The following is a 22,882-nucleotide window of genomic DNA, read 5'->3' as shown; positions in this document are numbered from 1 at the left end:
TGTGGGGTTCCGGAAAGTTCCAGCAAAGTTGCAGGTTGCCCATCCACCGGGTCTTTGGGTACATGGCTGCCATCCATCCAGTGATTGTGCTGGACCCTGTGCAGATGCTGTCAACTTAGCACTGAGTGAAAGGCTGATGGGAGTCTATGGAACTTCAGAGTAAGTGACCTTGACCTAAGAGTAAGTGATGTGCCTGAGACAGCAGAGGACATCAAGTATTTGTTGTACAAGTGGATGCACAGGGAATGAGTGCATAGGGTGGTTAAGAAGGCATATGGAACATTTGCCTTTATCTGTCATGAGATAGAGTAGAAGAGCAGGATATTATGTTGGAGATAAACAAAACTTTAGATAGGCCACAGCTGGAGTACTCTGTGCAGTTCTGAGCACCACACTATGGGAAAGGTGTCATTGTATCGAAGGGAGAGTACATAGAAGGCTCGCCAGGATGTTGCCTGGGACAGAGCTTTTTAACAATGAATAGACTTTGGATAAGCTCAGATGACTTTCTTTAGAGCTGGGAAGGTTGAGGGGGGACCTGATTGAGGGGTATAACATTATGAGGGGCATGGATGGGGGTATGAATAGAGAGCAGACGTTCCCCTTTGTCAAAGGATCAATAACAAAGGGGTACACTGCTAAGGTGAAAGGTAGGAAGTTTAGAGGGGATTTGAGGGAAGTATGTTTCACCCAGTGGATGGTGAGGGTCTAGAAGCTTCAAAATCTTTTAAAAGTACTTAGATCAGCACACAAAATGTCATAACATTCAAGTCAATGTGCCAAGTGTTGGAAAGTAGGACCAGTGTAGATTTAGTGTAGCTTTGTCAGTACAGACTGTCTGGGCTGAAGGGCTTGTTCTATTTTTTTATTATTCTATGCTCTGAGGATTCAGGTTTGATAGACACAGTTTGGTGTTCCCATTGCTCCATACTCTCTTCCTCAGCTTGGATATTACAACTGCAGATTTTACAATGTGTGCACTGATTTCAGCAGCAAGGGACAGATTGCTGGTGACAATGGGAGTGAAGGTGAATGGAGTACTATCACTGACCCCCAGGATGTCACAGTGCTGTGCTATCATCCTGCACCATGACTTCCTGATCAGCACACGGGTAACACTTCCAGCTGAAAATGGACAGGCTCTCTCATAAATGTTTGATCTGACCATCGTTATCAGGGAGGTTAATGAAATGTTCCAGGATGTTGCCATCTCTCAACTAGATGCCATGTTCAAGACACTACCTTGGTACAAGATGTTATTGTTGACTGTTATACAGGAGGTCAGGTTCAAGAGGGTAGGTCTGCTTGTGTCCAGGAATATTCTCTGTCTCTTGAACAAATCTAAAAATAAACGATTCCAAGAGAAAACATTAAAATCCTTGAAAAGAGTAGCAGACTAGGCTGGCACGGTGGCTCAGTGGTTAGCACCACAGCGTCAGGGAACCCGGGTTCAATTCCACTCTCAAGTGACTGTGTGGACTTTGCACATTTTCCCGCTCTGGAGCCACTACTGCCCCCCCCCCACCCCCAGTCCAAAGATGTGCAGCTGAGGTGGATTGGCCATGGGAAATTACCCATATTGTGCAGGCTAGGTGGATTAGCTGCAGAGAAATGCAGGATTACAGGGTTGGGATGGGTCCGGGTTGGACACTCTTCAGAGGGTCAGCATGGACTCGCTCGGCAAAATAGCCTGTTTCCACATTTTAGGGGAGGGAAACAGTACCAATGGTTGGTTGATGCCGACCCAGGTTTTAAAAGCTGCTCTTGACAAGTGGAAGGTTTACACATGATCCATTTTAGGTTTCCTGGAAAACGGTACAGGAACGTACCTAGCTGAGTGCAATTATGAAATCTCCTCCTGTCTCAGAAAAGAACTCTTCTGCGAAAGCAGTTTCTGTTTCAGTGGCACAACCGCTGACATATTTTAGCTGCAAGATTTGGAACTGAGTATCTTAAAAAAAGATAAGCTTAATGCAGCAGTTTCTAGAAGGTTTTGGACAGGTTCCAATGGAGGGATATAACAGCTGTGCTCCTCCGTATCACTGTCCCCTCGATGCTGCCTGTTTAAGGACGATGCCTAATCAAACCTGGACCACATTTGTAACTTTGCTATCTCGCAATCCTCCTTGCACTGAAATCAAGTTCAAAAGAAAACAAGTGCTGTTTATTCCACGTCAAGTGAATGACAAATAAAAACACATTTAAACTGTGAACAAAAGTGTTTGCTTGGTAACTGTTTCAATTCTGCAAGTCTTCCTTCGTCCTGTTGATCTGGTGGTGTAAGGAACTGCTGCCTCTTTATGTTAGCCACTTCTGGACTGAATACCACCCCAAACTGTGCATTCATCTGTCCAGCCATTGGCGGAGTTGAGGGGTCAAGGCAGCATTGTGTCCAGTTCTGGTTTCCCATTTACAGGAAGCATATATTAAGCTGGAAAGAATTTGTAAAAGATTTGCTAGGATGTTGCCAGGAATGGAGGGATTGAGTTACAAGGATAGGCTGGGACTCCTTTAACTGGAGTGTAGGAGGTTAAGGGTGACCTTATAGAGGTTTATAAAATCATGATGGGTATGGATAAGGTGAATGGTAGGTGTCTTTTCCCTAGGGTGGGGGATTTCAAGAAACGGGGCATATTTCTAAGATGAGAGGAGAAAGATCTAAAAAAGACATGAGGGGCAAATGTTTTACACAGACAGAGGTTCATTTGTAGAATGAACTTCCAGAGGAAGTGGTAGCTGTAGATACAGCTACAATGTTTAAAGAACATTCAGATAAGTCCATGAATAGAGTTGATAGAGTGTGGCGCTGGGAAAAGCACAGCAGGTCAGGCAGCATCGGGGGAGAAAGGGTGTCAATGCTTTGGGCGTAACCCTTCATGAATAAGAAAAGCTTGGAGGGAATATGAGGGAATATGACAGGACTAGTTTAGTTTGGAAACCTGGTTGGACTGAAGAGTCTGTTTCCATGCTGTATGAATCTGACACTATAAGCATCTGGCTAACAATTATTTCTGTTTTTTACTGGTTGAAGCTTTTGATGGACACCTGACTGTAAGGAAGCAAGTGCTCCTGAATGAAAGCAAAGGGCTTTCAGCATTAAGTTACCCACACCTGTCTGTTTTTCTTCGGAAGCTCACATTATTACTGCCACATCAAGTACATCTGCTCTGCTGAGGGTGAAAAGCTGATCACTCCTTGTACAGTAGGTCATGAAGGCAGATCAGACCATATACCCCATGGCTGCCACTACTATTCATGAGAAGCTTATTACAGCTCCTTGTTATCTCCACATAGTGCAATCACAGAAGCTGCCATGTCTGAGCTAATGCGGAGCAATTCAATAACAACAGGACCATGTTTCCCACGGCATGTCATGCTTCAAATAGCCCTCCGTAAGATGGAGGCTGAGGTCTTTAAGCTATCGGGGTTACATGTTGTTATACAATGATGATATCTTAAGAATATCCCTCAAAGATAATTTGCAAACTGGCTGTGAGACATAACATGGTTTTCGTTTTGAAAATAAACAGGTTTAAATACCCATGTCAAAGTACACACTTGTGGAGGCATCAGCTTGTCTGGGTTGGTTGTACTCTTGAGTTTGAAGCATGTGAATTCTAGGACATGGCCACATAACACAGATTACACTAAATGTATAGCATAGAAACAGGCCATTCGGCCCAACTGGTCTGCATCAGCACCTACACTCCAGGTGCATTTTCTCTGGCCCTACTGCATCTTATCGTATCAACATTTCTTTCTGTCCTTTCTCCATCATGTACTCAAACTAATTTCTCAGTAAATACATCAATGAATTAAATTGTATTTAAAGTCATGTTGCAAATTTAACCTGTACAATTTACGTCTTCCTATACACCTATCGAATGCCTTTCCTTCAGGCTCAAAATGCTGAGTCTGTCTAGATTTTTTTCACATCTTACAGAGGCCCAGGAGGGATCTTATGGTTCTTCTCCAAACAACTTCCTGCTCACAATAAAAACCAAACGAGGCTCCAGGCCCTGAGAGACTCTATAATGCTGCATGAAATAACTCTACAGAGACTGGTATCCCATCACCAAGTCCCCCTTTATTTACATGTGGAGAGTCCTTGACACTGATCCAACTCCCTCAGAGCCAGCTCTCAGAGTGAGCAGAACCTCAGACACTCCTGTTTCTGTCAGCCAGGGCTCCCTGATTGGACCCAGTTAACAGTCTATTCTATGAGGTCCATCTGGCTGACCTTGTTACAATCACTACAATGCAGATCTTAGGGACCTGGCTTTCAAGAACATTTCCAAACTTTAGCAACTCTGAATGTATTAGACCTGCCACTATTTGACATGCCAGCACAGTGGGTTGAGTCACTAGATGCAGATTCAGTGATTCATGTGACTGTGGAAGATCCCATTGCTTTGTTGGAAAAAGGAGTAGGAGTTTTCTTCAATTAATAGACCATTGCCCAGCGTTAGGTCAGTTGGAGATCTCGTGCATGTCTGTATGTTCCCAGAATATGTAACAGCTGCGAGTCACATAAACACTGCACCTAAACCTTTTAAAGAAGCTCAGCGTCTTGAGTAAAAATAAAACATGCCAGAAACAGTCCGCAGCTTTGGCAGCATCGGAGGGGAGAGAAAACCAAGAGGTGACATTCAAATAAAAGCAAAATATTGCATATAGAGTTCCGAAGCAGTGTCATAACAAAGAAACTCTGTTTCTCTCTTCTCTATAGATGTTGCCGGGAACTGTTGAGTGTGTGCAGCACTTTCTGTTTATGCCCAGGTTGATAACATGGGCCTGAAGGGCCTGTTTCTGTCCTGTATGACTCTCTGACGTGGCTAGAACTGATAGAATTTGGAGAATTGACAGTTTTTAAAGCAAGCGCAGAGATTGGGAAGTGAGTGGAAATGAAAGAAAAGGAGGAAACAGCTAGGGGAGAGGTGGCTGATGAGATGGAAGGCAGGAACAATTAAATGACAATGGCATAAGGCATGATGTTGCAAGGAAAAAAGACAGTTCAAAGTTTGTGCGAAGATTTGTAGCTCGGGTGCTCGTTGTTGTGGTTGTGTTCGCCGAGCTGGAAGTTTTTGTTGCAAACGTTTTGTCCCCTGGCTGGGCGACATCATCAGTGCTTGGGAGCCTCCTGCGAAGCACTTCTTTGATGTTTCCTCCGGTGTTTATAGTGGTCTGTCCCTGCCGCTTCCGGTTGTCAGTTTCAGCTGTCCGCTGTAGTGGTTGGTATATTGGGTCCAGGTCGATGTGTCGCCTAGCCAGGGGACGAAACGTTTGCAACAAAAACTTCCAGCTCGGCGAACAGAACCACAACAAAAAAGACAATGTTAATTAGACAAAGGAAAAAAAAATGACATCCACTGACCAATACATGTTGAGACATAACAGCAAGGTTTTCTGCTCTCCTAGTGTGTTTTGCTTACATTTCGATGTACAAAGTCATCTATATAGCAGTGTTCATGATGTCAGAACATCCAAAGTTTACAGCAAATGGAGTAGTAATGGTTTGGAGACATGGATTAGTGATGACTGCACTGAAGCATCCCCAAGAACTATGGATGCTCAGTATTTGTGTGTATTCAAGAGTGAGGTCAGTAGACATTAGGATACTGAGTGGTCATTAATTATAGCGATTGAATGGGATATTGAATCTGAGGTCAATGACCAGCCAAATCTTAACGAATTGCAAGTCAGGCTTGAGAGAACACATAGTCTACTCATACTTCGGTTTCTTAGTTCTTATAGAGAATGCAAAACATATAGAGGAAGTAGCCAGTGGGTTACTTTCAAACACTAACTAAATTGACCTACATATAAACATTGAATATTAGCTTATCAATGTTAAATCTGATCTGACTTAGAATTTCAGATGCAGATTGGGCCAGATCAAGCTGATATGACCATGTAGGAAAGTTTAATTTTTACACAATGTCGCGGCATGGTTATAACGGTGCTTTGGTAAACCATTCAACTGTACGTGGTGGTGCGTTAACACAGAACCGCAAGGTATATTCATGTGTCCATCAGGTAAAAAAGCCATTAGCAACAATAACCTACAACTGCCCAGCAACTTTAATATGATAACTATAACATTGCAAAGTGCTTCACTGGAAGTTACCAAACAAAATGTGATATTGAGCTACAGTGTCTATCTGTACGGTCAAAGAGTTAGGTTTTCAGGAGCACCTTCACTGGAAGAAATAGAGATGTGGAGGGGTCTAGGAAGAGAGTTCAAGAGTGGCACTGCTGGGATACTCGGAAATAAAATCAAACAAGAGACCAGATCTGGAAGAGTGCACAGATCTTGTCGCATTATAAGGCTGGAGGAGGTTGCAGAGATTGGGAGGACGTGGAAAGATTTAAAAAAACACTGGCCCAGGAGGCCATGTAGTGCAATAAAGTAAGGGGTGATTCTTGGAACTCATTGCAAGTTAGCGTTAGGGCAGCTGAGTTTTGACACAAAAATAGAAAGTATTGAAGAAACTCAACAGGTCCGGCAGTATCTATGGAGAGGGAGAAACAGAGGTAATGTTCAGAGCCCCATAGATCTTCTTTGGAACTGAACACGGCTGGAAATTATGGTATTTAAGCTTCTGTCAAAGAGTGAGAAGGAGCGTGTGGAAAACATGGTGAGGGTGCCCAGAATAATAGACAAGCTAATGGGAGTAAAATGTCTTTACTGATCCCAAGTTTATGGATGGGAGTGTTGGAGTAGTTGAGTACAGAGATAGCAAAGACATGAAGGACAAGGCAGCAGATATGTGGGAACACCACCATCTGCAAGTTCCCCTCCAAGCCACTCACTATCACCTTTCCTCCACTATCGCTAGGTCGAAATCCTGGAATTTCCCTCCCTAAGGGCATTGTGGGTCAAATGGATTGAATTGGCTTAGGAAGGGAGCTCACCACCACCTTTGCAAGGGCAATTAGGGACGGTTAATAAATGCTGGCCCAGCCAGAAATGGCCACATCCCCTGAGTGAATGCAAGAAATGCAGTCTGTGAGTTGTCAAAGATTGATCGAAATAGGAAAGATCTTGGAGGTCTAACTAACTCATTTTGATTATTTTAACCCCCAATTCCTTCAATCCTTTATTGGTGATGTCTTCTCAAAGTCATTTCTCCTCAAACTTGGTTTCAGCAGCTGCTTGAGTGGCTTTCGGGGTAGTTTATTCCTCAACTTTTGGTGCCTGTTGATATGCACCAAAACTTCTGCATTTTTGTTTGTAGCATTTTTTATTTTACTGTACGTTCGTGAATAATTTAACCGGCTTGGTCCATTTTGTCCGTTGCTTCTTTAAGCTTGAAAGCCTGACGTCATATTTTTTCCAAATTCCATCATAACATGTTGGGTTTTTATCAGGTCACTTAGCATAATTGATTTTAAATTACATCTCATTTTTTCTGGTTTATGCAGATTTTGTCACAGCTGATGGTCTTCCTCATCGGCATTGTTAGCTCCATATTCTGTGGACACTTAGGCAAGGTTGAGTTGGATGCGGTTTGCCTGGCTACAGCAGTAAGTATGTTTGAAATTGGCTTTGAATTATTGCATGGTACCCTTGGTAAAACAGAGACTGGTTTGTACTTCGTCTTACCAACTTATTGTATTAGTAAGTCACATCACCACCTTTCCAAGGTCAACAAAGATTTTACAAAAAATGCCAGCCTTGCCAACTGTGTGTTTATGAATCACTAGAACCAGAAATAGTACACGACGTAGGAAGAGGATAAACTTGAACAGGCAAGTACTCTATTTATCTCAACTCCACAGCCTGTCATAGACTGCCCCTCTGGATTTGCCTCCAGGTCACCTGACCTGCTCTCTTAAAAGCCAACACACACCCAACCACATACATAATACTAACATTCCACATCTTGCAGGAACAGAGAGATAGGAACAGAGTTAGCTATTTATCCAGCTTTTGAACCTGTTATGGATAATTTGCAACCCAACTCCATATACCTGCCTGTTCCCCAAAATCCTTTGGATTGAAATCCTTTAGTAATCTCAGATTAACAACTGATCTAGAGTCAATGGCATCTGCAGAAGAACTTTGCATGCAGCCTGATCCTAGACTCCCCAAACAACAGTTTGGGAGAAATACATGTTCCCTTTAATAGCTTATAACCAAACTACCCATTAACCTTCTAAATCCATCTTTTTTTAAAGAATGTTGGTTATACATATTTCTTGTAAAGACAGAAACAGGAAAATCCCCCATTAATGCCTTTTCGTGTTGAGTTCGATGGGTTTAGTAGTTGCTACGAGGGGACTTATAATCATTGTGTCTGGATCTGAAAGGGTTAATGCTGTGAAATGCTATAAACACCACTGCACTATGACGGTGTTGTGTGGACATGTGGGGTAGAACATGGAGTGGGATTGAACACCCAGTCCTCCTCAAAGTCTCTGTAATCATGTCCATCACGTCATTGTTACTAAACACTGACAGGGTAAAAGCTGTGATTTGATCATCACACCCTATTGGTGACACAACCAGTGCAAAAAACAAGCCAACAATTTTGGTAAGGAATGGAATGGAACAGCCAATGGCACTACAGAAAGTCTGCGTTTTAGAAAAAGCTCTTCAGATTTTTAATTTTTAAAAAATTAAACAATAATGTAATTTAATTCCAAGTCATTGTCGTGAAACAGTTTGGAGGTTGGGGTCATTAACTCATACAGCAGGGAAACAGACCCTTCGGCCCAAGTTGTCCATGCTGGCCCCTGGAGCAGGCCCATCCCTCCCCCACACTCCACCCCCCGAACTCCACCGGCCCTGTTGCAGCCTCCCCATTACTCTGAGTGCAGTCATCTAGGGTGTTGTATAATGTCTGCATTTCTACATCCTCCCTGAACGCTTTTAAAGCAAAGCTAGATAGATTTTTGAAAAGTAAAGGAATTAAAGGCTGTGGTGAGCGGGCGGGTAAATGGAGCCGCGACAACAAAAAGATCAGCCATGATCTTATTGAATGGCAGAGCAGGCTCGAGGGGTCAGATGGCCTACCCCTGCTCCTAGTTCTTATGTTCTTATCCCTATACTCCAGCTCTTTAGATATAAAGGTCAGCTTTCCATTATAGAAACTCATACACAGTCACTAAAGCGGTTCAGTTTGATAAGTAGCATGGGAAGGAAGAAGTTTGACTCTATCCAATAAACCAAAGGCATATCTTCCTTGTACAAGACTATATTTGCTTAGCCAGCCATTCAATTACATTGAACTGCTTCGAGGAACTGGCTGAGTCAGCACAGTCCCAGGATAATTAGGGACGGGCAGTAGGTACATGTTAACCACAAGTCCCCACATCCTGAAAACAAATGAGAAAACGAAAGAAATGCTGTCCACATGTAAGGACCGTCATACCTTACTTTATTTTTGGTAGCACAGTTGGGCCTTCGACAATGACGTCACTAAAAGTTCTTTTTCTCTTCATTCTGCCTACACAGGTGATAAACGTATCAGGTATCTCTGTCGGAGCTGGACTCGCTTCCGCATGTGACACCCTCATATCCCAGGTATGTGCTGTGAGCCCCTGAAACTGACATCCTTGTGCAACTAAGCAGGGAGGCTACATTCTTACAGAAACAGAAGTTGCTGGAAAAGCTCAGCAGGTCTGGCAGCCTCGGGGGAGAGAGATCAGAGTTAACGTTTCAGGTCCAGACACCTTTCCATGATTACCATCCACACATTCTCCCGGCAAGTTCCCATGCACCCGACCACCTTCACATCCCTACCTTCCACCTTAACTGCTCCCTCACCTGCCTGTGACCTCCTTCTCAACTCCCACACTAACCCCTCACTCACCTCATACACCAACCCCTCACTCACCTCCCAATCTACCCCCTTCCCTCACCTCCCACCACATCCCCTCAATCACCTCCCATCCCATTCCCTCACTCACCTCTCACCCCATTCCCTCACTCACCTCCCACTCCAACCCCCTTCAATCACCTTCCACCCCATCCCCTCACACACCTCCCACCCCATTCCCTCACTCACCTCCCACCCTACTCCCTCTCTCACCTCCTTCCCCATCCCCTCACTCACCTCCCACTCCATCCCTAATTCACCATCCACACTACACCCCCAACTCACCTCCCACCCTAACTCTTCACTCACCTCCCATCCTACCTCTCACTCACCTCCCACCCCAACCCCTCACTCACCTCCCTCCACATCCTTTCACTCACCTCCTACCCTAATCCCCTCACACCACAACCCCTCACTCATCCCCATTCTATCCCCTCACTCATCTCCTACCCCATCCCTTCACTCACCTACCACCTTATCCCCTCACTCACCTACCTGCCACTGAATGTGATTGGCACTCTTTGTAAGATTCAATCTCGTCTGGTTTCACTGTTAAATTAGGGATAAATTATTAGCTTGGAGAATGGGGAGGACTCCCCTGACTTTCCTCAGTATAGGGCGGTTTAGATCTAGTTGACAGGACAGAAGTGACCTCAGTTTAGTATCTCACTGGAAAGATAGCACTCCCTCAGTATTGTCCTGGAGAGTCAACAACAGTCAGTCAGCACTGGTTGGAAAAATGGAACAGTTATTTGAAGAGAAACAAGTTTATGATGACATTTGTGCCTTAGATCTGACCAAGGTTCCATGTTGAGCACAGGTACCTCACCTTGGCCTGTAGAAAGGCAGGAGGAAGAGATCAAAGCGGCAGAATGGTGATAGAAGCTAGGGATCTCAAAACAGATACAACAGCAATCAGCGTAATCCAGAGCCTCAGGTTAAATCCCACTGTGGTAGATAGTGAAATTTGAATTAAATAAAATCTGGAGTAACGAGCTGGTCTCATGAGGATCATATAGTTACTGTTGAGTGCTGTAAAAACCAGCTGGTTCACTAACTTCCTTTAAAGACTGATTTCCAAGCACACAGCAATATGAGGTCACAGATTCATTCGCCAAACCTGTGTGGTTTTCTGCAGACGTTTCATCGCCTCGCTAGGTGACATCATCAATGTGTCCTCGATACGGTGTTTGTGGTCTGTCCCACCAGGCAAGTGGGAGTATTCCATCACATTCCTGATTAGTCATTTAGAGTCAGGCAGTGAGTTACTTGCTGCAGAATCCCTGCTCTTGTAGCCTCTGTGACTATGTGGTGAGTCCAGTTGAGTTTCTGGTCAATGGTAACCCCAACGATGTTGATAATGGAGGATTCACTGATGGTAAAGCCATTGAATGTCAAGGGGCAGTGATTAGATTGTCTCTTATTGGTGATGGTCATAGCCTTTATTTGTGTGGCATGAATATTACTTGCCACTTGTCAGCCCAAGCCTGGATATTGTCCAAACCTTGTTATATTTGAACATGGGCTGCTTCAGTATCTGAGAAGTCATGAATGCTGCTGAACATTGTGCAATCATCGCGAACATCCCCACTCCTGACCTTGTGATGGAGGGAAGGTCATAGATAATGCAGCTGAAGATGGTTGAGCTTAGAACACTATCCTGAGGTACTCCTGGAGCTGAGATGACTGACCTCCAACAGCCATAACCATCTTAAAAATCCACCACGTATGACTCCAATCAGTGGAGAGCTTGCCCCCGGATACCCACTGATTCCAGTTTTGCTAGGAGCACCTTGATGCCACACTCAGTCTAATGTGCCCTTCACATCAATGTCATTCTCACCTCAGCTCTGGAATTCAGCTCTGTTGTCCAGTGTAATGAGGTCAGGAGCTGGCGGAACCCAAACTGGACATCACTGAGCAGGTTATTGCTGAGCAGCTGTTGCTTGATAGCACTGTTGATGACACCTTCATTCATTTTATTGATGATCAAAAGTAGGCCGATGGGCAATGATTGGCTGGGTTGGATTTGTTCTGCTTTTGTGCACAGGATATACCTAGGCAACTTTCCACATTGTTGGGTAGATACCAGCGTTGTAATTGTATTGCAAGAGCTTGGCCAGGGGAGCAGCAACTTCTGGAGTGCTAATCTTCAGTACTGTAGCTACAATGTTGTCAGAGACAATAGCCTTTACAGTATCCAGTGCCTGGAGTACAATCCTGTTGCTGTTGATGGCCCATGGGACCTCGTGGATGCCCAGTCGTGAGTTACTGGGTCTGTTCAAAGTCTGTCCCAGTGATAGTGCCACACAACATGATGGAGCGTATTCTCAATGTGAAGGTGGCACTTCGCCTCCACAAGGAGACAAAGGATAGTGCCATGGACAGATGCATCTGCAGCTGACAGATTGGTAAGAATGAGGTTGAGTATATTTTTCCCTCTTGTTAGTTCCCTCACCACGTGCCGCAGACCCAGTCTTGCAGCTAGGTCCTTTAGGACCTGACCAGCTTGATCAGTAGTGTTACTGCCAAGCCACACGTGATGGTGGACACTGAAATCCCCCATCCAGAGTAGATACTGAGCCCTTGTCACCCTCAGTGCTTCCTCCAAATGTTGTTCAACATGGAGGAGAGCAAATTCATCAGCTGAGGGAGGGTGGTATGTGATAATCAGCAGGACATTTTCTTGCTCATGATTAGCCTGAAGTCATGAGACATCATGGAGGTCTGGAGTCAATGAGTCAATGTTAAGGGCTCCCAGAGCAACTCCTTCTAACTGTACACTACTGTGCTGCCACCTCTGTTGAGTCTGTCCTGGTGGTGGGACAGGACATACCCAAAGATGGTGATGGTAGTGTCCCAAACACCTTTATATATCTGTCACGTATGATTCCATGCCTATGTTAGGCTGTTCCTTGATAAGTGCATGGGACAGCTCTCCCAATGTTGGCACTAGCCCCCAGATGTTAGTAAGGAGAACTGGTGCTGGGCTATTTCTGCCATTGTCTCTTCTGGTGCCTCTGTCAATGCCAGGTGGTCTGTCCAGTCTCATTTTTTTGTTGAGATTTCATAGTGATTGCAGTTAAGAAATCAATCCCATTGCTGTCCGTCTGGAGCCACATGTAGGCCGGACCAGGTGAGTATGACAGATTTCCCTCCCTGAAGGACATTACTGAAAAGGATTGGTTTTTCCAACAAACAAACAATCAGGAATGGTTTCACGGACTTCAGAAGATTCTTAATTCCAGATTTTTTTTCATTGAACTCAAATTTCACCATCTGCTATGGTGGGATTTGAACCCAGGTCCCCAGAACATTCATTGACTTTCTGGATTAATAATTTAATGATAATATCGACAGATCACTCTCATTCAATGAGATCATGACTGATCTGTGTCCTAATTCCATTTCCCTGCATTTGGCCAATATTCCTTAACGTCTTTGCCTAACAAAATGTATCTATCTCAAAATTAAACCTAACAACTGATCTAACATCCACTGCTGTTTGTAGAAGAGAATTCCAAACCTCTACCATCCTTTGTGCATAGATTAGCTTCTCTCCTGTATAGATTGTACCTCATTCTCAGACTGTATACTCTAGCTCCGGAATCTCCAACCAGTGGAAATAGCTTATCTTTATCTACCTTGTCTCTTACTGTTAATACCTTGAATACTTTGATCAGATCACCCCCTTAACCTTCTAAATTCTGGAGAAAACAGGCCAAATGTGTATCACTTCTCTTCATAACTTAACCCTGAAGTCCAGATTATCATTCTTGTAAATCAACATTGTGAAAAGCTTTTCCACACAAAGAGTGATTGGGGTCGAGAGTGTGGCGCTGGAAAAGCACAGCCAGTCAGGCAGCATCCAAGGAGCAGGATAATCAATGTTTCGAGCATAAGCCTGATTTCTCCTAATGAAGGGCTTATGCCCGAAACGTTGATTCTCCTGCTCCTTGGATGCTGCCTGACCAGCTGTGCTTTTCCAACACCACACTCTCAGCTCTGATCCCCAGCATCTGCAGTCCTCACTTTCTCCAAAGAGTGACTGGAGTCTGGAATGCATGGCCTGAGAGTGTGATATAGGCAGGATCAATCAAAGCCTTCGAACAGGAAAACCAAAGGAACTGCAGATGCTGTAAATCAGAAACAAAATCAGAAATTGTTGAAAACGTTGAACAGGTCTGACAGCATCTGTGAAAAGAAATCAGAGATAGTGTTTTGGGTCCAGTAACCCTTCCTCAGTTCTGAATCCGGGACTCGAAACTTTAACCCTCGAGCTTTCTGCCGTTGAAATAATTTTCAATTCAATAAAACCGATTGGTCACTAATTCGGTGAAGCTGCTAGATTGTGTTTGTTTCAGATTTCCAGCACTGGCAGTATTTTATGCATAGACAGCAGGAGGTGCTGGATAAAATGTCATTGGCAGGCAGTGAATTGTGAGGGTCAGTAATTTCTCAGGCTTTACAGTTCTTAGAATGTCTGGAGGCATGGGCTGTGCTTGTTAAAAAATACTCCTTTTGATTTCCAGACGTATGGCAGTAAGAACCTGAAACGAATTGGAGTGATTCTCCAAAGAGGGATTCTCATTCTCCTGATCGCCTGCTTCCCCTGCTGGGCTCTCTTCATCAACACCGAGCACATCCTGTTGGCTTTGAAACAGACTCCAGAAGTGGCCAGGTAAGTATTAATTCCAAAAGATCCAAATGTATCGCTTGGACATTAGCATTACAGAAATATGTACAGCGATGGTGTGAAAAGGAGCAGAAAGGTGCTGGGTCCTGGAGTGGTTGGACACAAGTTCTCTGTACACCTTTACTCTCCAGTTAAAGGGCACCAGCACAGGCAGAGTCAAGAGCAAGGTTAGGGGGCCAGCCTGTTTGCGAGTGGGGAGATCAAATAGCAGGCACCATTGAGAACACTCAAGAGACCCCATCAGCAGAGGTCAGATACACAAATCATTAAACGCACTGAGACAAACTAATAGGGCTGCTGAACAGAAAATGATTCCAGTGCTGAATATCTAGAGACCAGGGTAGCATCCTAATCAGATGCATCATAGGTTGGCATGGCAACTGGGCTGACTAAGGCCACAAGAAATTACAGAGAGTTGTGAACACAGTCCAGTCCCTCATGAAAACCAGCCTCCCATCCATTGACTATGTCTACAATTCCCACTGCCTCGGGGAAGCAGCCAACATTATCAAAGAACCCTCCCAGCCTGGTTATAAAATCTTTCACTCTCTTTCAACAGGCAGATGATATAAAAGTTTGAAAACACTTACCAACAGATTCAAGAACAGCTTCTTCCCTGCTGTTATCAGACTTATGAACGCACCTCTCATATGTTAGAGTTGATCTTTCTCTGCACCTTCTCTGTAGCTGTGATACTATAACCTGAATTTTGTTCTATTACCCTGACTTAATAATGTAAGGTATACTTTCTCTGGATAGTATGCAATACAATATTTTTCACTGTATCTTGGTACATGTCACAATAGTAAATCAAATCACTGAAAAGCAGGGATGTTGTATTAAGAAATATGAACCTTAGTTAGACCATACTTACTGCAATGCGAACACTGCTGGTCTCCTCTAATAAACTAGGAGGTGGAGGTGCTGATGTTGGACTGGGGTAGACAAAGTCAAAAATCACACGACACTAGGTTATAGTCCAAATGGTTTATTTGAAATTACAAGCTTTCAGAGCCCCCGCTCCTTCCTACCTGTTGGACTATAACCCAGTGTTGTCTGATTTTTGACTAATAACTTAGGATATTGAAACATTGGGAATGATTTAAAAACTTCTAAAAGATGATAGCAGAACTGAGAGGTGAACTGGGGAGACAATGGAGTAATGTAACTGGACTAATCATGAGCTAATGTTTTAGGAACATGAGGTGGTTTCCCACCTTGGTGGAATTTGAATTCAATAGAAAATGGAGTAGAGAGCTGGTCTATTACATTCACAGTCAATTGTAGACATTCACCAGTTCATACAAGTTCAAATCCCACCATAGCAGATGGTGAATTTTGAATTCAATAAAAATTTGGAATTAAAATCTAATCTAATTAGATTTAATCGAATGATCAAATTAAACTCTAATCCAATAGTGGCCCTTTGTCAATCTTTTTAAAAAACCCATCTGGTTCATTTATACATAGTGTTTTCACACTCTCCCTGTGTCTGTGTGGGTTTCCTCTGAGTGCTCCGGTTTCCACCAACAATCCAAAGATGTGCAGGTTAGGTCAATTGGCCATGCTAAATTGCCCATAGTGTTCAGGGATGTGTAGGTTAGGTGCGTTAGTCAGGGGTAAATATAGGATAATAGGGTAGGGGAATGGGACAGGGTGGGTTACTGTTCGAAGGTTTGATATGGACTTGTTGGGTCGAAGGGCCTGTTTCTACACTGTAGGGATTCCTCTGTTCTTTCGGGGAGTACATCTTCCCTCAAATGATCCTAGCAAGGTATTCAGTTCAAAGCGCAGTTAGGGATGGGGCAGTGAATGCCAGACCAGCCAGCAATGTCCACATCCCAGGACTGACCGAATGAAAGATCATACCCATTGAGAAAAGTGGAACAGGCATGGAATTCTTGAATCCATAAGACTGATTCCTGAACTGAAAACACAACGTTGCTGGAAATATCTGGCAGCACCTGCCGAAAGAGAAGCTGACCTGAGAGATCTTTAAGACATCTAAAGGGTTTTGCTCTGATTCCATGGTGAGAGTGGCTGGAATTTTACATACCCGCCTCAGGCAGCAGACTGGGAGAAAGTGAGGACTGCAAACACTGAAGATCAGAGTCAAAGAGTGTGGCGCTGGAAAAGCATCCGAGGAGCAGGAGCGTCGACGTTTCAGGCATAAGGTTCCTGATGAAAAGCTTATGCCCGGAACGTCGATTCTCCTGCTCTTCGGATGCTGCCTGACCTGCTGTGCTTTTCCAGCACCACACTCTTGGCTCAGGCAGCAGACTGCAAGGTTAAAGGGATATGAAATTGGGCCAAATGGGAGGGGCGGCTATGCGTCCTGCAGTTATTTTACCCCTGGTGGCGTAAATATTAGGCAGCCTGCTTAACCTTAGTGCATTTAAAAGATCATTTAAAGGCTTCACCCCACCATTGTAGTTTTTTTAACTGCAGACACAGAGGGACTCATAGAGCAGTCATACAGCACTGAAGCAGACCCTTTGGTCCAACCAGTCCATACCAAGTGTAATCCCAAAATAAACCAGTCCCACCTGCCGGCTCCTGGCCCATATCCCCCCAAACCTTTCCTATTCATGTACTTATCCAAATGTCTTTTAAACATTGTTATTGTACCCACATCCACCACTTCCTCAGGAAGTTCACTCCATACACAAACTGCCCTCTCTATTAAAAATTTACCTCTTAAGCCTTTTTTAAATCTCTCTTCTCTCACCTTAAAAGTGTGCCTCTTAGTCTTGAAAATCCTAGGGAAAAGACAACTACCATCAACTCCATCCATACTTCTCATTATTTGTATACCATTATCAGGTCACCTCTCAACCTCCAACACTGGGGTGAAAGAAGTCCTAGCCTATCCAGCCTTTCTTTATAACTCAAACCTTCAGTACCCAGTAACATCTTGGTAAGTCACTTTTGAACTCTCTACAGCTTAATAGTGTCCTTCCTATAACTGGTGACCAGAACTGGACACAGTATTCCAGAAGAGGCCTTACCAATGTCATATACAACCTCAACATGACGTTGCATCTCTTAAACTCAAAGGACTGAGCAACGAAGACAAGTGTGCCAAATGCCTTTGTAACCACCCTGTCCATAGGTGAGGCAAACTTCAAAGAATTTTATACTTGCACCCCTAGGTCCCTCTGTTCTACAACACTACCCAAGGGCCTACCATTAATTGTATAAGCCCTACCCTTGTTTGTTGTATCAAATGCAATACCTCACATTTATCCAGATTGAACTCTGTCTGCCATTTATCAGCCCATGGACCCATTAGATCAATATCCCTTTGTAATCTTAGGAAACCTTCTTCACTGTCCACTATGCCACCAACATTCGTGTCATCTGCAAACTTACTAACCATGCCTTCTATATTCACATCTAAATCTTTTCTATAAATGACAAACAAAAGTGGACCCAGCACCGATCCCTGTGGAACAACGCTGGTCACAGGCCTCCAGTCCAAAAAGCAATCCTCCACCATCACCCACTGTTCTCCTGCTGTTAACCCAATTATGTATCCAAATGGCAAGCTCACCCTGAATCCCATGTGACCTAACTTTACTAATCAGTCTACCATACGGAACCTTGTCAAAGGCTTTGCTAAAATCAAAATAAACAATGTCTACTGCTCGGCCATCATCAATCTTTTTGGTAACTTCCTCAAAAACTCAATCAAGTTTGTGAGAGATGATTTTCTTCATAGAAAACCATGCTGACTATCTCGAATCAATTTTTGCCTCTTTATATGTCTATAAATCCTACCTTTCATAATCATCTCCCACAATTTACCCACAATTGAAGTCAGACCCATAGGTCTATAGTTCCCTAGTTTCTCCTTATAATCTTTTGTAAACAAAGGCAGAACATTAGCTACCGTCCAATTATCAGGCACCTCGCCCATCGCTATGGGTGATACAAATATTTCTGTAAGGGATCGTGTAATTTCCTCTCTTAATTCTCACAATGTTCTGGGATACATTAGATCAGGTCCCAGAGATTTGTCCAACTTTATATTCTTTAAGACCTCCTGAACGTCCTCTTCTGCAGTGTGAACTGCTTTTAAAGCATCAACGTTTATTTCTTTGCATTCACTAGACTCCATTTCTTTCTCCACCCGTAAAACCTGAAGCAAAATATTCATTTAGTATCTCCTGGGGTTCAACACAAAGATGACCTCCTTGATCTTTAAGAGGCCTACCCTCTCTCTAGTTATTCTCTTTCGCTCCCTCCTTATTGAGCGCCCTGTGCCACATGACTGTGACCAGGGTTGCCCCCACTGGAAGATCACCACCTACTCTTGATGTCAACCCTACCCCCCTCACCATCCTTGGCAAGCCCAGCCCCTTGGGCCCGCACTCCAGATCTCCTCAGTATTCTCTGCTCCTGGAATTGCTGCAGTTCCAGCACTGGCCACTGCTCCTAGTGGCAGTGTGTAGGTGCTGAAGAGCTGCCTAATTGGCTATCAGCTCTTGGTAGTGGGACATCTTGTCACCGAGCGGGCAGATATTTCAGACCAATCAACTGCCAGAGGAGAATTCAATCATGGCTTCAACAGTAGGCTGCTCTCCTTACTTGGTCTGGTTTACATGTGACTCCAGACCAAAGCAAAGTGGTCAACTCTTAACTGCCCTCAGGGATGGTTGGGTAATAAATGCTGGCCTAGCCAGTGACGCCCACACCCCATGAATGAATTAAGAAAAAAAGAGTTTGTAGTAGGTCCAAATAAATTGGATCTAGGGGGAGGAGAGCCTTCTTCGCTACAGGGGAACTTGGTGGGGGACTGTCATTATTTCCACATACGCTGTCAGTAATAGATACACTTAAACAGGCTTAATGCAAACCTCTTCAGGGTGAAGTGCAGGTCAGTCCTTTCCTTTTGATGGGGAATGTTCTCCTACTAGACAACACCCCCGCCATGCCACCAGGGTTATGAACTGAAAGTACTCCATTACACAACTGAGTCTGACTGACAGGAGCTCCTGTGATTTGAACCCGTTGATCCTGTCGGACGTTGCATACCAATTCCTAAAGTGTGCTGAGCCAGATGCCTGCTTTGGCCTTTCTTTATCCCTGACTTAGAACAAAATGTGAAGAATTAGCCATATCTGTTTACTTGCAAATAAGAATTTTAAACCATACTGTGAAGAAATTGTACCTTGTACCATGTATTTCGAATTGTCTCATAAACATATTAGTAAGGTTATGTATTCCGCAGGAATTTCTATTGGGACTGGTTGTTCATGATTAAGGTTAAATCTCTCAGAATTCAGTTCTATCAGCACATACTCTGTGCCTGTTGTGAATTTAGAGACACCTTCCCAGTCATTTAACAACTTTGATTTCTTTTATTTGCAGGTTAACCCAGCTGTATGTATGGATATTCATCCCTGGCCTCCCTGTAAGTACAATTAACGTAGGAATGTGAGTGTTGCAGATGAAAAGTTTAAAAATTAAATAATAGTTGCTGTGACCAACGGGCAAGTCAATATGCGGTGTGGCCCCGTGTCATACAGTCTGCATTGTTCCCAGCTCTGATGCTCAGTCTGAACTGGTTCACAGTGACAAGATTACGGTTGGACATGTCACTCCAAAGACAGTATTTTGCTCCAATTGCCAATGTCCTGCTGTGACTCAGTGACACCAGTTGTTGGCTCCAGCTCCAAAGCAGAGGCCAAATTCAGCTTGACAACTCCTGGTGCAGTGCAGACAGAGTGTTGCACTGCCTTCTCACAGGTGTGGAATGAAGACTGTGCTCTGACCTCTCATACATGATGTGAAGAACTGAGGAGTTCCCTCAGGTGCTCTCCTAATATTTATAACCTAGAAACACAGATCTCATTTCTGCTTGTGGGAGCTTTCTGTGTGCAAACTGTATGCCACAAACACAATAGTGATTGCAACTACAAACTCCTTAACTGAGCACTTAGGGACTGCCCGAGAGCATGACAGGCACTGTACAAGTCCCTCTTTACTAGATTTGATTTGAGTTATTGTTGTCACATGTAACAAGATACAGTGACAAGTATTGTTTTGTTTGCTAACCAGACAAATCGTCCCTTACATAAGTACATCAGGGTAATAGAACAGAATGCAGACTATAGTGGTACAGCCACAGAGAAGATGCAAAGAAAGATCAGCTCTAATAAACATAAGTTTGTTCATAAGTCTGATAACAGCAGGGAAGAAACTATTCTTGAATCTGTTGGTACGTGTTTTCAAACTTTTGTATCTTCTGCACGATGGAAAAGAGGGAAAGTGAGCATAACTAAAATGGGAGGGGTCTTTGATTAGTTTAGTATGCTATTTAACTGTGGAGGCTATCACACAGTTGACTTCTCTCAATGTCCATGGAGGCTCAGTGGATGATAAATTGTCTGGGACCCTCAGCTCACATTTTCTCAGTTTTTGTAGGTAAACAGCGGTGCATCCAAATGGTAAATTCCACAACTTCTGTGTTATATTGGGGACTGCAGGCAGGATTCTTTCGGCCTATATTTCTGTCCCCGAGGAGAGGGGGGGGATTGGCTGGAGTGAGGAAGGGCGTGCACTCACACACTAATACATTAGAGGGAGCCTATGACCTTAAAAAATAACCTCACTTTGTAGTCTTAAAGTAAAACACCATGATTGAGCAACGGAAAGGACAAATAGCACAGTGGGTCTGATGAATGGGAGTGAAACAGATCTATCTTCGAAGAAGGGAGTGAATAAAATATTAGTTCCATCTAGATAGTGTGACGAAGCTGCCTCTTTAGCAAGGTTATTTTGTTCTTGGGTCTTTCTTAAGAGAGACCATAAAGGCAGAGGTGCCGAAATGTCTGGACAGAGACTAGTTAACAATGGCAAGGGAATGGCCAGTTCTCCCAGTTCAGGATTTTTCTAGTTTCTTTTAGTTGTAACAGTGAGAACCTGCTGCAGTCCAGAGAAAGGTTCCAAGCTTCAGCAGATGATTCTTGATTGGCTTCTCTCTCTGAAATCTCTCCTGCCTGTAAGAGCCTGTATTTGAATTTACCTTTTGCCAAAGGGATGTGTTTATGGGATGTTACGGGATTTGGAACAGCTCTTTGGTTGAGTTGCAGTATCGAGTCGTTGAATTTTTGGAAAGTTCAGTTATTCTAAATTCTGTTTTCTTTTGGTTGTGTTCCAACCATAATGTGTAAATAAATTCTGTTTTGCTTAAAGGCAAGTGGTTTGACCGGCTGCATCACACCTGGAATCACCCACTTCACATCTGCCTTTAAAATAAGGAAAGGTTAGGGTTTGGGCTACCTTCTTAAGATATTTTGAGGAGGGATCTGGCCTGGTCCATAACAATGGCAACGATTGCAGCATGTGTCATCTTAATGGTTTCTCCTTGTGTTTCCATAGGCAACTTTTCTTTATCAATTAGAGATCAGATACCTTCAGAATCAGGTATGGTTGCTACATTTTGATTTGGCATGCATAACAATTTAATAACTGTTCCTGAAAACTGTTATTGGGAATTCTTCAGTTTCATTTCCCTTAATTTAAAGTTCAACCGCGATCAGGGTAGAAGATTCTTTTTTTATTAAAAAGTGAAGGATACCGTATCACATGGATGTTGTAAATGGAAACTAGTCCAGGTGGCACGGTGGCTGGAGTAGGTTTGCCTTCCCTGCGGTACCCTTTCCGGTAAGTCCCTGATCTCAGCGATCCCCTTGTGAGGATGGAGGTGGTGAACGGAGACCATGTGTCTCCCCACGGGAAGAGAGAGAGAGAGAGAGAATGTTCAGAGGCGAGACATCCAGGAGGTAGGGAGGAATGTGGGTGCGGGCTCATTCACACCTCAAGCAGTAACACCAAAAACGTCACAAGGAAACGCCGTGGGGCTCGGTTATTTGCCAGCCAAGGTCAATGGGATGAAGCGTCTTTTATTCTCCCTTGCTGGTGATGGAGTGCAGGAGGAAGGGATGTAGTGTTAAAATCAGGGCCAGGCCATACAGAAGCAACTCTCCACAAACACTGCTTCACCCAACGGCTAGGGAAAGTGAGGAACTGTCCCCATAGTAAAGCAATAGATGGTGGTACGATTAATTGTCCCAACTCTGAGATTAATAGATTATTGCTAGGTAATAATATCATGAAGGGCTATAGAGCCAGGCAGGCAGAGGAGGTTAGGACACTGCGTCTAGTTTAATTGTGAAAACTGCACAGCATGGGCAAGTTGGGCTGAAGGGCCTGTTTCCATGCAGTAGACCTCTATGATTCTAGGATAGAGACCATGCACCATCTTGTTGGGGGGTGGGTCTTGTGGCACAGCGGCTGCGTCCCTACCTCTGGGCTAGGGGGTTTAGGTTCAAGTCCCACCTGCTGCAAAAGTGTG

At 43.9% G+C, this 22,882-nt stretch overlaps 1 protein-coding gene across 2 annotated transcripts in view; it reads left to right on the top strand.

Annotated features, from left to right (window-relative positions):
- The window catches only part of LOC122564210 (multidrug and toxin extrusion protein 1-like), a 75,721-nt gene that overhangs the window by 6,764 nt on the left and 46,075 nt on the right, over nucleotides 1-22,882 (top strand). For both annotated transcript variants that reach the window (XM_087977249.1, XM_087977248.1), the window contains 5 exons: nucleotides 7,426-7,527; nucleotides 9,461-9,529; nucleotides 14,357-14,505; nucleotides 19,894-19,936; nucleotides 21,907-21,951. In XM_087977249.1, coding sequence (XP_087833375.1) covers nucleotides 7,426-7,527; nucleotides 9,461-9,529; nucleotides 14,357-14,505; nucleotides 19,894-19,936; nucleotides 21,907-21,951 — 408 coding nt within the window. The remainder of the gene's footprint in view (nucleotides 1-7,425; nucleotides 7,528-9,460; nucleotides 9,530-14,356; nucleotides 14,506-19,893; nucleotides 19,937-21,906; nucleotides 21,952-22,882) is intronic.

Source organism: Chiloscyllium plagiosum, unplaced genomic scaffold (genome assembly GCF_037043375.1).
Source record: "Chiloscyllium plagiosum isolate Xiang-an unplaced genomic scaffold, Cpla_swu_hap1 HiC_scaffold_31, whole genome shotgun sequence".
In the NCBI taxonomy this organism is placed as follows: domain Eukaryota; kingdom Metazoa; phylum Chordata; class Chondrichthyes; order Orectolobiformes; family Hemiscylliidae; genus Chiloscyllium; species Chiloscyllium plagiosum.
This window is presented reverse-complemented; position numbering and strand designations above follow the sequence as displayed.